General features: G+C 48.2%; 1 protein-coding gene across 1 annotated transcript in view; it reads left to right on the forward strand.

Moving 5' to 3' along the window:
- Positions 1–17,956, forward strand: part of LOC119446801 (EF-hand domain-containing protein D2) — a 64,362-nt gene that overhangs the window by 38,757 nt on the left and 7,649 nt on the right. The window contains exons 2-4 of the mRNA XM_037711359.2: positions 4,887–5,034; positions 12,030–12,164; positions 17,317–17,479. Of these exons, the coding sequence (XP_037567287.1) occupies positions 4,887–5,034; positions 12,030–12,164; positions 17,317–17,463 (430 nt within the window). The 3' untranslated portion in view covers positions 17,464–17,479. The remainder of the gene's footprint in view (positions 1–4,886; positions 5,035–12,029; positions 12,165–17,316; positions 17,480–17,956) is intronic.

Raw genomic sequence — 17,956 nt, forward strand, 5'->3', positions numbered from 1 at the left:
AAGCGGTACGCGTTTGTTTGCGTACCTGGGACGGAAAAAACAGAGGTAAAATATGAATTAAAGCTCTCAGCTTTTTCAGCAGCACTTTCAATGACGACACCATTCTGTTTCAGAGCAGGGATTGAAACAGAGTCCTTTTTCTTTCTTTTCACATATTTCCATAGTTCCTTTTTATTTTGCTGAAGTCGTGATTGAAATGACTGAAAATATGCAGTTTTCGCAGCTGTCGTAGCACCTTTTAATTGAGACGCAATTTCCTTAAGCTTACGAAAATTTGAATAGACGGATTGCGCAAATGGTGGTGATAGGCCCTTTTCCGTTTCTGTGCTAAAGCATGTAACTGTTTTGTAAACCATGGCTTGCTTCTTTGACGCCTTTTCGATAGCAGCGAGGACGGCACGTGACGGTCACGTAGTTCCAAAAACTTATCTTTGAAATTTGACCAAAGCTGCTGTACTGAAAGTGATTCTGCAAGTGTCTGGCTGCCTCGCTGCCCCGGTGTGACCTCGGAGGACGCGATCGAACTTGGAAGGGTTTGTTGGATGATCGGGACACCGATGTATCTCGCCGGATTTCTGCGGGCGGATAGCTGCAAATTGCTGCCGTGACAGATCGCGGCGATTATAAGAAGCATATCGAGGTATTGAGCACTGATCTGCTTCCATTGCAAAATTACAACGGACGCTAAAAGCATCAATTAAGCAGTCACTTAGTGAAATAATCTATAAATAAAATACTTATTAGAAAATTATCGCCCACTGCAGTGACGTCCACCGCTGCATGCATGTTACCGATTGCGGCCAAGGAAATTATAATTTTGTCTCGCCGGTGCATCAAACACGTTGTCGTTGTTATCCGAATCCTGGTTATCCGAATTTATCGAATGGAGTTTCGTGGAAGCTGCGGGGGCGTCGTCCTCTCTGCCTTGTCCTTCCGGCGTTGTATACAGGGTGTCCCAGCAATCATGCATCGCGTTTTTCTCCCCCTTGTTTTTATAAAAGACGGGCCATTCTACGCGAAGATAACCAAGTGCATATTGTTCACAGAGTAGAGTAGCCGCCAGCTCTATTTCTTTTTTATGCCGTTCAATTTAATAATCAATTGCAGTTAGCTATTTTTTAACACGAAAGTGTTTAATGCCGGGGTCCACCAAGACTTCACTGACGTATTTCCGTCACGGAAATACGTCATAGAACATAATACAAAGAAAGAAACCAGAAGAAAAAGTTCCACAAACATGCAAAATTTCGAAATCGAACCCACGACCTCTCGGTCCGCGACGATAGATCGCCGAGCGTTTAACCCATTGAGCCACAAACGCATTTGCAGAGAGCTACACAGACGCGCCTTATATATCTAACACTCCTCCGTGTACCCGCGCTCTTGCTCGGGGCGGTGCCGCCGCCTACGAGCAGAAAAGAGAAGTACTGCATTATGACACTAACGCGCACCGACAGTGGGCTCTGTTATACTCCGACGTAACGTCGACGCGCGCGCACGCTGCATGGGCACAGCGACGCTACGCTAGCAAAACGCGAGCACTCTATACTCTGACGCGCGGCGCGACCGACGCGACCAGCGTCCGTCGGCGCGGCCCGGCGGCAGCCGGCGCGAAATGCAGCATGCTGCATTTCGCGCCGACGACGTTACCCAGACTGCACCGCGTCCGTGTTTCTTTCCACGCGGCGCTCACTTTCCGCGCGGCGCTCTGCTCTACTGAGCATGCGCTGTTTTGGCTGCGGCCGCTACGTCGGGCCGCGTCGCGTTGGACTATAGGGCAGGCGGATTTGCGCCTGGCGGGGCCTCGCCGACGTGACGCGACGAAACGAACGCCGGCGCGCGCGCGCGTTGTGAACGTCGGAGTATAATAGAGCCCTAAACGCTTCGGTGCTCTCAGCACTACGACGCCTCGATGCCAGCATTCGAAGGGACGCTGGCATCAAGAAGCACTACCAACGCCACCTAGGTGGCGTTGGTAGTGGCGTTCACCGTACTCAGCACAGCGGAGCGTGGCCTCCGCAATTAGCTCTGAAAATGTTTCTGAAGTTGATCGCGGAGGCTGCAATTACGACGCGCTGTACGCGCTGATTTGACTCGGTGACGATTCAGTTACGTGCTTTGTCTTGCGCGTTGTATTAGTGTGTCAGTTACGTGCTTCGTCTTTCGCGTTGTGCTAGCGTGTGCAGCGTAGTGCAGCTTCCATATGCACGACGGTTGCTCATGGTCATCGACGTTGGTAGTCGTGATGGAGGAGACGTGCCACCAGGCGTCAGCGTGGGTGCATCAACGCCTAAGGGCGCTTTAGCCACAAAACACCAATAGACATTATATATCAATGTGCAATAAACATTACACTACTTCTGTGAAGACACGTTTCACTTTCGTGTTCTATACCGATTCCTATATAAGAGGGATCAACCACATTTTTTTTTATTTACTGCTTTGAATACCGTGCTGTCAATGAAGGATTTGTAGGAAATTGGAAGAAACTTAAAACTGGCATGTTTTCAGCCAGGTACTTTTTCCCAGTTTATTTTTTTCCGGTTGGTAAATAAAGCCCGCGAGAAATAAAAAAAAATACATTACGACTGGATCGATTCGTTTCCAAGTCATGCATTTACACTAAAGCAAAGTGGCATTGCTCAAAGGAAGCCTATTGGAAGAAACGTAACTTGGAGCGTTTGCCAAGAAACATGCCCAAGTATATATGGGCAAGTATATGCCAAAAACAGGCCCAAGTGCCTCGTGAATCATTGCCAAGGTGTAAATTCTGTGCACATCTTTTATCACACAAAGGTGAGATAAAAACATCTTTATTACTGCCTGTATAACGCATCTGTGCAGTAACGGGACGTCTTAAAGGGGCCTTAAAGAGAAACACTGAATCATGCAGTTTAGAGATTGATAAAGTATTCTTGAAGATCTCCACACTTACGTCGATTTCGCAATAATAGGTTGATTATTCGAAGAGAAAATGAGGGTCAGCGTATCATTTCCGAATTTCGCGCCGAAACTCCATCACCGTCAGCGTGACGTCATGGACTGAAAATCATTTTTTTCGCATTCCGCTCGTTGTGGTTCAGTAAAGGCTCTTGAAACTTGCTAAGTTCTGTCTTTGGCTCTTTCAGAACACATGATGTAGTCCATTTTTACCGATAAAAATTTAGCTATTGGCCCGAACATAGGACGTCAATATCCATGACGTCACGGCGTGCTGAGTCGAGAACTGCAAGGCGACGTCGCCACCGGTCTCTCGTGCTTGCGGCTTTTCTGGCCTAGTTACATGCGAGGCCTTCTCACGGTAAAGGTGGCTTCTCTGGGATAATAATTTTCCTCTTTAGTGGCCCGTTAATGTCGTCCTAATACATATATAACACATCGGCTGGTGGCAGCGGGGCAGAAGCGCCGCGGGTAGTCCGCTGCAAGCGCATACTACAAAGTGCTTATTGCAGTGAGCTGTAGATGTGTGGGCCTGTGCTGTGTAGCAAACCTTGACGTCAAAGCGGTAGGTGATAAATTTGAGTGGGGAAGACGTCGATCATTTGTGCCCATGCATGGTTTTAATTTGGCTCGCCTATATAGCCCGGCTTCGAAGATCAATTGGCTCGCAGGCCTGCTGCCCAAGGATTCGTTAGAGCCATCATCTCATCCCCTTCCTGAAAGTAGCCGTGTATATGCTACCAGGATGACATATACCATGAATCTGCGGGGTTAGGAGCAGGTTTCGTTCAATTATCCGGGCGCCAAGGCCCCCCTGCCGGCACATCATTCATAACGTACAAGGTCTACGAACGGACGATTAATGGGCGACGAATGGATGCGTTAGGCGGCCGGGCAGCGTGACCTAACGGGCGCACGCGCGCACCCCTGTACGTTCCGTGAAAACGGCGGCAGCGTGATCTTATTAGCAGATGAAACACGCGCAAGGCATCGGCGCAGACTCCGACGCGCGCACACCACCCAGTGCCGCGCTGCCGCATCGTCTGGGCACGATTAGCGCGGGGGCCGAAGGTCTCCTTCCTGCGGCGGCCGCCGTGAACCCCCTGCTCGTGTTTAATGCCCAGTCGCGTCCTCCGCGCGCCATGAAGGAAACACATTCGGTGAACTGGAGTTAAGATGGAATGTCGGCTATGTCGCGCACGCTTCTCTCATAAGTATCGCGATCAAAACGTGCAATTCCGGGGGAAAATTAAAAAAAATATATCTGGATTCTTGAATGCGCAGCAGTGAACTAAGAAGTGTACAACATTTCAGGCACTAGGTAAATATGTCTTCGGTTCCTGTATAGTACGTGCTTGTTGAGTGAGAAATCCTTGAGCTTCCCGTATTTCCAAAGCCTCTTGTGAACAGTCGCACGAAGCGTAAAGCAGACCAAAAAGCGTGTCTTGTTCTGCACGATTCGGAATCGGTTCTAATTATTTTTTGTATCTGAGAGAATTGAGATCGGCAAGATTTTTTTCTGCGCCAACCTGTCACCAACACTCTAAAAAATAGAAAATAAATAAATAAAAGTACACGCATAATCTCAAACCACTGAGCGTTCCCAACTCTTTTTTATTTTTTTATTTTTTATTAGTGGCCCTCAATATTTCAGAGGAATTGGCGAACACAATGGATAACGGCGGCTTTCTTCTTTGTAAAGCACGACCGTTACGTTCTTTTGTGCATCCACTTTGCTTTCGCATTGAATGTGAAATTTCGGGTTGTATTTAATGGCTGACGTTTACTTCCTCCCAAGCCACTTACTCGTCGCTACGTAATTTCGCCAAAATATGTCGATGATTCGTTTGTGCCCCCTTCCCACCAACAATGGCAGTGTGGCGATGCAGTAAATATTAATCACCTCTACTAATGCCTAATCGATGCGTTCGTTCGTGCGCCCGCAGGTTTGACCTGAACGGCGACCACGTGCTGGACTTCGAGGAGCTGAAGCGCATGATGGAGATCCTGGGCGCCCCGCAGACCCACCTGGCGCTCAAGGAGATGATCCGCCAAGTGGACGAGGACTACGACGGCACCATCAACTTCAGGGAGGTCGGTGGTCTCCGTTGGATGGTGGTGCTGCACCTCTCATCACGCCTGCCATCCTGCGCAGTGGCGTAGCAAGGAGGGGGCTCGCACTTGACCTGGCAGGCGGCGCACGTAATGTTATGCTGGGTGTCCTTGCGGACAGACTTTTCGGGGGAGGGGCAGATTCCCGAAGTGTCCCCCCTCCCCCGGCTACCCCCCTGATACAGGGAGCAAATGATACAGTGAGCAAATGTATAAAGCCCCTAGGTCGACGCGCCGGGTGAATAGGAAAAAGCTATCACAGGCTTTGTTCAAGGGTACAAGACTAGTTGCACTGAACACTCGTATTGCCATTAAGGTACGCAAGCCTACATATATATTACAGTCTGCTCTCTAATAAGGCAGCTGCGGCAGTTGGCGGCGACAAGTCACTTGTATAATGCATCAGAGCTAAGGTCTCCCGAGTTGTGTGCGGAAGCAAACCCAGCATAGGCGCACTTACCGGAATTGGGGGCACCCGCGCCCCTACTGTCATAAGAGTATCCGATTTGCTCCCCTCCCTCTCTTTTCAAAGCGCGCACTTTCGGCTGCACGCTGGAAAATCCAACAAAACGACAGTTGAAGCTAAATTTTCTTTCTTATTAGAGTGGCCACGTAAGTAGTGGTTTTCCTCACAACGTATCCCCTGCTTGTGCAGCGAGGATCGTCTTTCGTGCCTCCTCGGGACGCGCTGTAGCGGATGACGCGCGGGATTCGCCATACACGCTCGCACTGCGGAGAAGGCCTTGCGCTGGGCACTTTCCTCCCGAACAAATTTCAGCTTGTGCTACTTTAACCGTATTTGAAAACATAACCAGCCGGCTATATTTAACCTGCGGGCGAGGGGGGAGGTCCGGATAAACTATTATAATCAGCCGCGCCCAAAGATTCGTGTGCTTTACGGCGTGGCATCGTTGGATTATCAAATTATGTAACTATCTAATATTTGTCCAGAGATAACCGATATAGCGTTGCAATATCAGTATCTTATCACCATCAAAAATCTATTCAAACCTCCTACAGGTATAACTGCCAATTTTCACTGTGTAATCACGACTTATCGTGATATCTTCGTGAAAATGACCTTGGTTTGGTCGAACGTGCAGAGCCATTTCATTCAATACCAATAGAACACTGGCTTGAATTTTCTCTAAAGGCATGTGCCACTTCTGACTCTGCCGATTTCATCTTCGGGCTGTTTTTAAATAAGAGTTACTCTATCACTGGTTTCCTGGTAGGAACAAGAACAGATATTTCATATTTTAAGGAAACGGGGGCCACTTTTTGGTGACGTGTACCGAAAACTTGAACTGTGTGCATGGCTTATTGTGCTCATATTTTAAGGAAACGGGGGCCACTTTTTGGTGACGTGTACCGAAAACTGTGTGCATGGCTTATTGTGCTCTGAAAACAAACATTCACTGAATACTCGTTTTCTCCCATTTTTTATGAGTCATACACGGCGTTTAGTTGTCTTTCCCCGGTATCTTCGGTAAACTATGTGGCACACGGTGTTTATATTTCTTCGAAGTACGAATCAATGTTCTGAGTGACGAGCGATAAATGTTTATTCTGTGTAGGTTCATTACAGCTTTTGTAGAATGATACTCATTTAAGCGTTCGGGCGTCATATATACTGCCGCTAATCGAAGGGTTTTCGACTCCTATAGCAACTGCTCGAGATCATCATCATCAGCCTATATTTATGTCCACTGCAGGACGAAGGAAGGCCTGCAGTGGAGATACGTGCTTTAAATTCCGTGAAAATAGGAAGAATTTTAAGCGCAATGCGTCGCGAAACTTTCCCGTTCCTGCTTTAAGTGCAACCCTCATTTTTCCATGCGTTTTCGTACATCCTACGAGTGGGTTAAGTGCGCCTTTTCCAGTAGAATACGTATGCAAGTGGTGAATATCGTTATTAGTGTGTTTTACGAGCGGTGTAAAACTTGAAGACTGCTGCGCTGGCATAATTACAACTAAACTTAGATCAAATAATGCGAACATATGGAGAACAATACGCAAAGTTTATGTACGATGGTAAATGCGTGTTGATATAATACAGCTTTAAAAGAAATCTTATTCAAAATATCATGCTGCTGTTATTAGCTAGCTTTCCCAATGTCACAGGAGAACTCTGCGCTTCAGAAATTTTGTACTTTGAAGGAATAGGCAACATTTTTAAGTGCAATATGTCGCGAAATTTTAACGCTTCTGGCTTATTTAGAAGCGTTACGAAAAATTATTGAATCATCATTTTTCTTTCTTGTTACTTTTTTATGCGTGATATATTATAGGTTCGCCTGCATGGTGTCCTTACTGAACTAAAGAAGGCAGTTTTTCTATTTTATCTTTGTTGCCTGTAAGGACAAGGTAATGGGTGATGTGCAGGTAAAGTTCGAAACATATGGGTAATTTGGGCTTTCGCAATCAATTACGTCAGGAAGCACTCTAGAAGTGTTACGAGCGTGTCTAACGAGCGGGGCAGAATTGAGCCCGCTGCCTCATGGCAGAACTATATAAAAGCCACCAAGACCAAATTTAGCGATAATAATTGGTGGTACGCTATGGAAACTCTGTGCGAAGTTCAATGCGGTGGGATCAAACACAACCTGTATATATATATATATATTATTCAAGTGTTGTAGCATGTTATATGGCCGCTATCAAATATTCTTCCCAGTGTTCCTACATAGATGTAATATACAACATGTTTATATTTCGTGGAAAAGGGAGAAGGGGTCATGGTAATTAAATGCAATGTGCGACAAAATTTTTACGTTCCTGGTCCAGTTAGAAGCGTTGCAAATAATTCCTGAGCCGTAGTTCATTCCCCCTCTATTTTCATGCGTCATAAGACGCTGCTATAGTTGGTTTCAGCGATGTCCTCGGTGAACTAGGCACTTTATTCATATTTGGCGAAAATAAAGGGCGCGTTATGAGCAACATACAGATAAACTTCAAAGTCGCTAACTGACATTTGCAGTAAATTACGCATGCAAGCAATCCGGAGCTTTATGAACGTGTTTTACGAACAAAGCAGAATTTATCACGCTGCCCTGGAAGAAATGCGAGCTCAACCGATATCAAATCTAGCGAGAATTTGGTGGGGGGAAGGAGGACAGCGTGCATGGTAAATGTTCTGGCGAAGTAACATGTGTGTTGGTGAATTACTGGCTTCTCGGCAAGAAGTGCTCCAAATCTCCATTACATGCGGGCAAGGTTTCAAACGCACCCGTCATTAACCGGCAACTTTTTAAAGTATGCGATATAATTACAGGGAACTGAAACATTTATTGCAACTGCTCGAAAGAAACAGCTTCGCTGGAAATTAGGTTGTAATTCTCTCAAGGTCGCACACATCTGCTTTTTTTTTTTTTTAGATATTGCAAATCATTTATGTTGATTGCACTTTGTTGTGATGACCTCGACAACACTATTACCTTAACTAGCGATACGTTTGTGCTGTAGACTTAAACACCAAGTACAATTCTTTGTGTAATTTTAACATTGTTTGCAGCTACTACTGGGCGGGATCTGCAGGGTCCTCTGTCAGGCCCTCATTGCCTTTTGTCCCTTTATCATCTTGATATTTTATATTGTTTCAAGAAATAAATGCAAATTCAAATAATTTTTCAGCCCCCCATGGTTCACCATGTGTGACTGATAAATGTGTCTATGTATGTTAAATTTAAAAATAACAATCAGACGCATTTCTAGACTCGTTCACTTATTGCAATAGTAATTCGCAATAGTCCTGTTTCTGGTTGGTACGTCGAAATAAATTTGCACTTCTTTAGGGGCACTTATTCATAAATAAATAAATAAATAAATAAATAAATAAATAAATAAATAAATAAATAAATAAAGTGAGAGAGAGAGAGGGGGGGGGGGGTCAGATGCATTGCGGAGTTATCGGGTTTTACCCGAAAACGAAGGACCCTGCACGGTGTATAAACATCCGGGAGTTCGATATACACTTTACAATTTTTTTCGACCAACACATCGGCAAGAAGAGCCACCGCCTCTTCCGAGACCATCTTAAAAGAATTTGCCTTCGCGTCCAGAACAGACACACATTCGTAAGCCGAGGAAAACGCATCGGAGGCACCGGAAGCTTCTTCGCGCCCAGTCATCCGGCGTTTGAAGAACCACAGAGGAACTGCGCCGTATTTCCCGAAGCGTCCCGGTGGTGCCCGCTAAACGTAAACTCGAGGTGCGGGGGGTAGAGAGGCTCGTGCTTCCTCTCTGGCGAAGATACCGGCGCCGGGAAGCTCTGACGCACGCGTTCCTTTCATGGCGCTGGGGGCCAGCGGCGCGCTTGTTGCACGCGCGTTTCACCGCCGTGGCGTCCGCGCTAACGAGCGAACGGCGCCGACCGTGCCGTCTATCGAATTAGTCACGCGACTGCGCGCACCTTCTGTGTACACGGTGAATCACGGCCGGCCGTTCAGCCCGATGCCGTAGGCGCGTAATATACACGACGGCGCGGTCTCGTGCGCGTGGTTTCCTCTCTTTTGCTCCGATTACGGCGGCGGCGAGTGGGGCTCAGGGCTGATCGCTGCGCGCGTTCACTGCACGGGACAGACACGCCGCCGAGTTCGTTGACTTCGAAGGAGCGGTTGGCGCTGTGGACGGGAAGGAAATGCAACGGCGCCATTCGGCCGCCTGTCCAATCAGCGGCAGCAACCGCGGAATCTACGAGCGACGCACTGCGCGAACGACAGTGCAGGATGTGACGGGACAGTGCGCGGGAAGCCCGTTGAGAACGCGCCAACTTTGGCTGCGTCGCCCGAGACTGCTTCACCCGTGTGTCTCTGAGCGAACCCTTTGGACGTCGCCGAGGCGTTGATTGCCAGTGGCATACTGCTATAATTAGAAAGTACGAAAATATGTACCAGCTGGTGAATGATTGACGTAATGAACCAACTGCATAGTGACCGCCGAAACGAGAGAAAATAACTATAAAAGCACGAGCTGGATGCAATTTTCGCGTGACAGAAAGGAAATGGGTACCTCGGATTGATTCTTAAATTCCTTCTCCACAAATACTCACCAAATGTGGAGATTACGATGCACCGTAATCGAGACCAAGCACATACCGTATGCGATCGACGAACCGACATCGGTCCAGCATGCGCAGAAGAAAAACGTAGTACATGCATGGGTGTATGGCATTATGTGACCCACTGTAAATAACGTAACGCTGTACCTTTGCTGGTACATCTTGTAACTTACAGCCTCGCTAATGGAGACAGTGCTTTTTGTGGCACCTTTCAGCAGATACATTGATAAAAATGAATAACAATATTGGCGGAGCCGACGTAAATTATTTTAAATAAGTACACTTTTCTTTGCCTACCCAATGAGAAAACCCGTCCGTCCGTCTGGCACTTAATACTAATCGCTATAAAGAAATGAATGTATAAAACAAATTAAATTCGAAAGGAAAGTGTAAGCAGAAACTCCGCTGGAGTTGTCTAAGTATGCGTAAGCATACCCCAAAATTTCAGTTGACCCACCCCCAAATTTCAGTTGGGCCAACCGTAAATAAAGAAATGAATGTATACAACAAATTAAATTCGAAAGGAAAGTGTATGCAAAAACTCCACTGGAGTTCTCTAAGTATGCGTAAGCAAACCCCCCAAATGTCAGTTGAGCCACCCCCAAATTTTAGTTGGGCCAACCGTAAATTGCAGGTTGGCCTACCCCTGAATTTCAGTTGGCCCACCCCTACTGTAGGCTTTCCCATGCATTTTCTATGTAGCCTTATGTATACCTATGGGTATGCATACATCTGAACCTTAGGGGTATTCTCTCTGCATGATCAACTTAATTTTTTTTTCAATTGTTCCTTATCGCTTATAAAGCTACCAATCATCTACATTTACACTATTATAACGATTAAATGTCTTAACGTCGCAAGTTACGCATTTTTGTGCACATACAAGGCATTACACTTTTCGCGTGACAGACAGATTTTGCTGGGTATTCGTCAAATAATGCTCAAACATTAAAACGTTGGCTGTGGTTAGTTTCGAACCTACGACCCCACGCTCAGAAGCCGAGTGTCTTTACCCACTGGGCTAAACACCCACGCTTGCAGGAGGTGAATAAATCTGAACCACGTGACTGTGTTGTACGGGCGGCACAAAACAAATGTCAAAGGAAAACAGTTTCTGTGAAGGCTTTGTTAAAAAAATTTGGTGATGGTGGAATAAAAGCCATCTATAGGACCACATGTAGTAGAACCGACTTGGAGCATTGTAGACATCAAAATTCCGAGTTTGCAAAAATTGAATGCCAAGCACGCCACATCCCCGATGCGTTTCGGTGGTCACGGGATGCGCCTTCCGTTGGAGGCTTTCCTGCACCGACGGAAATGCCACCGATATCTCTATGCACTTCACGTCGCGCAACACAGATAAGCAGTTGATGAGTTGATAAGGAGCGAATATGGGTCTCATTACGGTAGATAATGGTTCGACGCGGATGGGTAAGGCGCTAAAGAGTGATAATGGCTTATAATGATCGGAGCAATTCTGATAAGGTTAATAAGTACCGATAAGGGTTGATAAGGGTCAGATCAAGTCTGACAAGGTTGATAAGGACAGATAAGTGTTGATAAGGATCGGATCTAGTCCGATAAGGTTGATAGCGGCTGATAAGGGTAGATAAGGGTTTATACTGGTCGGATCAATTTTCATAACGTTGATAATTACACCGGGCTGCGTAGAGATGAGCAAGTGGCACAGTGCTTACGCGCATACTTTTAGAGGAGCTCTTTAACTATACTTCTTCGCAACTTACAAAACTGTATAAAAGACCATTAATGGTCGCCTCTAAAGCTGAACCTGGAGGTGATTCTTGATATGATACCATCACAGTCTATAGCCCGTCTTGCAGTTCGTCTCTCTCTGGCCACGTCGGCCAATGCCAGTTTCGCGCATGTATACCTCACAGTCGTGATGCGCTCCTCGCAGTTCTTGCTGATCTTCAAGAAGGCACGGGACGGCGAGCTGAGCACGGACGGCGGCCTCAGCGCACTCGCGCGGCTCACGAGCATCGACGTGGAGAAGGCAGGCGTTGGGGGCGCCAAGGACTTCTTCGAGGCCAAGGTATGTATACGACGACGGCAGCTGGCTGCCATGCGTCCCGCTCGTTGCATGAGCTTCCCAACAGGACTTGTTAATTGTTGGACAAGATGGTGCGGTTCGCTATGTGTATTATTTGTAACGGCGCGAAAACAGACATCATGCACACAGAGAATAAGATACACACAAGCGCGCGCGTGTGTGTGTGCCGTGTTCTCTGTTTTCGCGCCGTTAGAAGGAATTAATTGTTCTCAACAGCACGCGATCAAACCTTGTTGCCTTCAATGTATTCCCGACAAGCACTGCCGCGCGCACCTCCACGTGAAGTCGGTGTATTTTCGTCGGGACGGTTTTGCCATGTGTCCACCGAGAGTCTCAGCGAAAAGATCACGCGGCTTGCACCGGGCGCTTTTTTTCTTTATCGTGCACAGACTCTATAGCTGCTCTATACCTCTGTGACCGCGGTCAAGTTCCAGTGGCCCAATTTATCCCCGTCCCCCAAACAGGCTAAGAAGCCATCCCTATCGCAATAAACATACGTAAATCCATCCATCCACCATTAGTCGAAGACATACGTAGGTACGCACAATAGAATGCACAATATCACTTTGACATGCAAGTGACATTCGGCTGCATTCCTTTTTACCGACTTCTGAATTGAGGCTGCTATTTGAACCTGCCCGGGCTACGTGAGAGCAAAGAAAGGATGTCTATTTGAGCAGTACCGTTCTGATTAATTAACGTGGCCCTGTTTTCCACGTAAACGGCGCGGGGGCGAGCTCTAAAATAAGACAAAAGAAAAAGACAGATAGAGAGAGAAGCAGATTTCGTTCGTATCATTTTTCCGCGATAACAGAGTCACGCGTATATACGTGAGCCTTGCTTTTGGGAGAAATCTTCATCGGCACTTCTTTCCCATACCGACCTCTATTGGCCAACGGAGGCTGTCCAGGATCAGCGGTGTGCGGTGCATCGAGTGGGTTGATAGTTACGTGCAGCGCATGCGAGAAGAATTGTGGGTATTGTATCGTGTATACTCGTATCGGATAGGCGGGTGTAAGCTTTTCTTATAGGGCCGCGCTCTGCAGACTGTGTATACTCGTGTGAACTATATACGTTCCGTATTCTTCTTTGATCTTTATTTTTCCTATAGAATACGTAAGGTACAGTTAACTCACCCAGGGCCGTTAGAGCTCGCGGGGAGACCTTCTTCGGCTAGGGTGAAACTGAGAAAAATAAGCGCGCACACACAGAGAGCAGAAAACCCAACAAGCGGGAAACGAGCCGCTACGCACAGCGCGATAAACAGAATTTATTCCATACCCAGAAAGAGGAAAAAAGGAGAAATAAATAAATTCCGTTGCGGAAGGGTATAGCGGAAATATAGCTTCGGAAGCACTGGTCCGTGACCGCCGAAGAAGCCGGAAACAGCCGAGCGACACGGACAGGCCATTGCAGGAGCGAAGCTTCCGGATCGCGTGTGTGGTCAGCTGATGCAGTTGGACGCCTTAGCGCAGCGGCTTTGGCACTCGGCCAAGTTGCCAGCTTCGAAGTCGCGGTCAAGGCAAGCAGCCCGGCTCGGCATTCGCGCCGCTCGTGGCACGCGCGCAGTCGCATGCATAATATGCGCGCCAAAGAACGACGCATCGCGGAGGGGGGCGTGGATTTTCGGTTCAGCTTCGAAAAGCAGCAAGAATCTGCTGCTTCTTTCTTTCATTTTTCATCCTCCGCGTAATACGAATGCGGCGGCTGCTCTTCTACAGGCGGGATTAACGCGCAGGGAATGAGGAAAAAGGCAGGCTCCGCACGGGACATGCCGCGGTTAGCACGAGGAAAGAAACGCAGCGTCGCCCCATTTCCATGCTTCACCGTTCGCGTGTGACTATGCCACAGTTGCCCGTGCTGGAACTCTTCGCTGCGTGTTGCGCCCGTCGAGGGTGATCAATTGTGCCGTGCGGAATGCGCGGCGTGATCCACCTCCGAAAAGGCTTTGCGGTGCCTTCCCAAACGCGGCGAGGAGTGCCGACGCACCGAATGGTATATACGAGAAAACGGTGTAGTTTTCTCTTGCTCAATTATCGCGAGTGTTTCAAAAAATACGCAAAACAGACATAAAAAAAGAAAACTGAAACAAATGCGCAGCAAATAGCGATTTACTTTTTTAGCAGACAAATTATATGAACCAATAAGGTGCAAGGGGAAAAAATGACGCGGTAATTTATCAAGCTCAAACATACAGCAGCATTCGTCCACGTGTGGCAACCGCAGGACTGAGTTCAACGCATGCACGTATGTAGGGCTCAGCACAGGCCCATGAGGGAGGACACACACCCCGAATCCAAGTCAAATGTCCCGGTTAGTGTATTAACTGCATCACCCGCGCGGTGGCTTAGCGGCTATGGTGTTGCGCTGCTATATACGCACGAGGTCGCGGGATCAAATCCCGGCCGCCGCATCTCGATGGGGGCGAAATGCAAAAACGTACAAAAACGCCGTGTCCCCTGCATTGGGGGCATCCCCATGGTGGGCAAAATTAATTCGGAGTCCCCCACTACGGCGTGCCTCATAATCGTGGTTTTGGCACGCAAAACCACAGAATTCAATTCAATTAGGCTGCAAGATACAATTGGCGTTTTCCGAAATATTGTCGCCAGATGCACGAAGAGATACGCGTCGCATATATTGCGGGCGGCTGTTAGCATGCTAACATTCATTGAGCACTGTCGCTGACCGACTTGAATTGCACGATGTCAGTGTGAACTCTTGCTGCCTACGACGCATGCCGCTGATGAGCGAGCCCCCCGTCACGCGTTTCCGAACTTCAGCCGCCGTCCGTTGTACCGTATATATCACCTGGCCGTCCGGCAGAATGCAGCAGCTGCAAGTATAACTTGGGTGTTCCAGCACAGTGATGGAATCGCGTGCCCTAAACTCACCCACTGTCAATGAACGCGCACAGGGGTATTGTATTATTGTGCTTCAGAATCCAGCGCCCCTCCCGGCAAATTTGGTCACACGTGGCGCACATGATCTTTCAGACGCGTAGAAAGTTGCATTGCCAATTTGACCTTCACGTACGCATTCGTGGTGCACAATGACATGGTAGTCAAAAAAAAAAATCACAGCATATCCACGGGGTGAATGATGATGAGTGGGCGAAGCTCCGGAGGGAATCATCGGATCTCCCGCTTAAGGGGACGCTAGCACAAACGCGTTAGAAACGTGCAGTACTCTCTAGTAAGGGGGAGCAGCCACAGCGTCTTACGCAGCCATTTACACATGCCGGAACGTGCACCGCGTTTGCCGACGCCATCACATGACTGGTGAGAGAGTATACCCCCCGTATTCATAAACGCTCCTCGACTTGAACTTGACTTGCCACTGCCTTGTGCAGCGCGTTCGAAACGCGTTGAAGGTAAGGCGGAGAGGCCACAGCGTCTTACACCAGCTTCTTACACGGGCCGTAACGCGCTAGCACAAACGCGTTAGAAACGCGCTAGAAACGCGGCCTTTCGTTAATGTTGGGTATTTATTGCCATCGTGGTGCGTGTGTCTATGTGCGCTTCGTGGCGTAGTGGGCTAACGCCGCGCGCTCGGAAGCGAGGGGTCCCTGGTTCGATTCCGCGCTACGGACACAACTTCGGAATTTTTTTTCTCATTTTTCTCAGACTGGTTACACACTACTACTACTACGACGGGGACGGAACGGGTGCCGCTATAAGGAGCTTCGCCCCTAAAAACACGAGCAACATGACTGATTATCGCTTTGTATACTTCCGAGCTTTCCCGTTTTCGTTTAGCTTGGCTCCTCTTTCTCTTTTCTCTCTCTCTTTCTCTCTTGCTCGAAAGGTGACGGCCCTATGCAAGAATTCATTACTGTCGTCTCAAGTTTTCCAATCAATGCAACATTCTTTTCGTCACAACCGTTGCTGCGGGCGTCGGCAGTTGCTTTCGGCATCATCTTGGCGTAAACCTTTTTTCATTTCAAAATACTATTCAGTCAGAACTGATGAACGAACGACTTTTCCATACCAAATGCTTCTGTTATCTCATAACAGTTATTCGTCGGTCACTGAGCAGCAGCGGACGCATACGATCAATAGAGACTTTTAGTATTGCGGAAAATGCTTGCGTTAGCGTTAGCGTGTTACGCACGCTAAATCTTTGCGGAACGCTGTTCGATAGAGTTTAGTATAGCGTAAGACAACGATGCGCCGCTAAGCGCAAAACCATCTAGCTGCGAGTAGTCAAAGCAGCAAACTGAGCAGCTCGACAACCAAACTAGCCGTGTGGATCCACGCCAAGCCTTGAAACGAGCCTGCATGTCAAGCGCTCGGGCCGAGTACAGTGTACTAGAATAGGCCGAGGGTGCCACCATGTTTGCAACGCTAAACACTTAGCGAGCGTTTAGCGTCTCCGCTATATTTCAAAAATAGCGGACGCACGCTACCTGCAAAATTGAAACAGTGTTCTGAGCATGCGCAGTCTGACCCCGCTATTTTATTGCGTTTAGCGTGGTGCCATTTCCGCAATACTAAAACTGTCTAATGTTCGCACGAGGGGGTGGGGCGTCTTAATCTTGCATCATTCTTAGAATCTTCACGGCCTTCCAGAAAACGCGGTCCAAGTCGAACAGTTCTTTCCTTTATCGCGTCCTTTCCATAGTCCTTTTGCACCATTGTTGGCCAATTTCGCAAGAAATTTGACGTTGATCCTTGGTTCCACAAAAAGTACACGCATGCCTTGTCATACAGCAGTCCGGCTCGTACTAGAAGTCAACCGGGTTCTTTCGATCGAGTGGAGACAGCGAGAGCGCGGCGCCGCTACATTTTCTCTCTCTCTCTCTCTTTTGCTGACACTGCACGGACTTTTGGGGCATATCTTGTAATGCAGCATTGCACAAACGTCCTTTCAAGAAGCCAAGTCAGCACATGTGCCGCAGGCATGATCGAAACGTGCTCACACAGGCATGCAAATACCATGGTAACTGACGACTACCTCAACATCGTTGTAAGCTATATACTGAGAAACATAGTTCGGTATTCTTGCAGATCGAGGGGTATTCTTGTTCCTTAAATCCTTGAACGGGCTCATTTCTCATGCGGATAACTCGGCAGAGTATGCGTGTGTGTCCTTGCGGAGTTGCACCCATAACGCAACTTGTGTCTGTGCGCAGGCGATGGAGCTGAACCGCGGCAACCGGTTCGAGGAGGAGATCAAGCAGGAGCAGCTGGAACGAAAGATCGAAGAAGAAGAGCGCAAGAAGCGACAGGCTGCATTCATGGAGAAGGCAAACTTCTTCAAGAACGCCGCCGCCACGTAGTGAGGGTGCGGCACAGGTGGGTGGCGCGTCCGTAATACGCGGCCCCGATGAGCTGGATGACATCGCTAAATGAGTGCTCAGCTGGCTCCCTGCAGCCGGCCGTCCCGGCGGCTGTAACCAAGGCCGCTCGGCTGACCCAGCTTCGGCGTCGGTCGGTACGGGCTGCGTCACAACATTCGTGTAGACCGTTCCTCGGAAATAGAAAGAGGGCCATCGAAATGACCGGGCGGCAGAGATAACGCAACGGGGCCATGATTAGGGCGCCGAGCGACGGCAGCGTATCTTTACAGGCGACAACTCGCGGGGAAAAAAAATGTCACAGTTTCGCCCTAAGGGCGAATTAATGAATGCGATAGCAACACAGCAATGTCATACGAAGTAAGGTGAGCGGCTTTGGTAGCAACAACACGCAGAACTGTTGTCGACGCCATCGGCGTTTTGCCCGCGTTGCTCAAAATGCGTGCGGCGTTGGTGACTGTTGCTGGAGCCTCAC

The sequence above is a fragment of the Dermacentor silvarum genome, chromosome 3, assembly GCF_013339745.2.
Source record: "Dermacentor silvarum isolate Dsil-2018 chromosome 3, BIME_Dsil_1.4, whole genome shotgun sequence".
NCBI lineage: Eukaryota > Metazoa > Arthropoda > Arachnida > Ixodida > Ixodidae > Dermacentor > Dermacentor silvarum.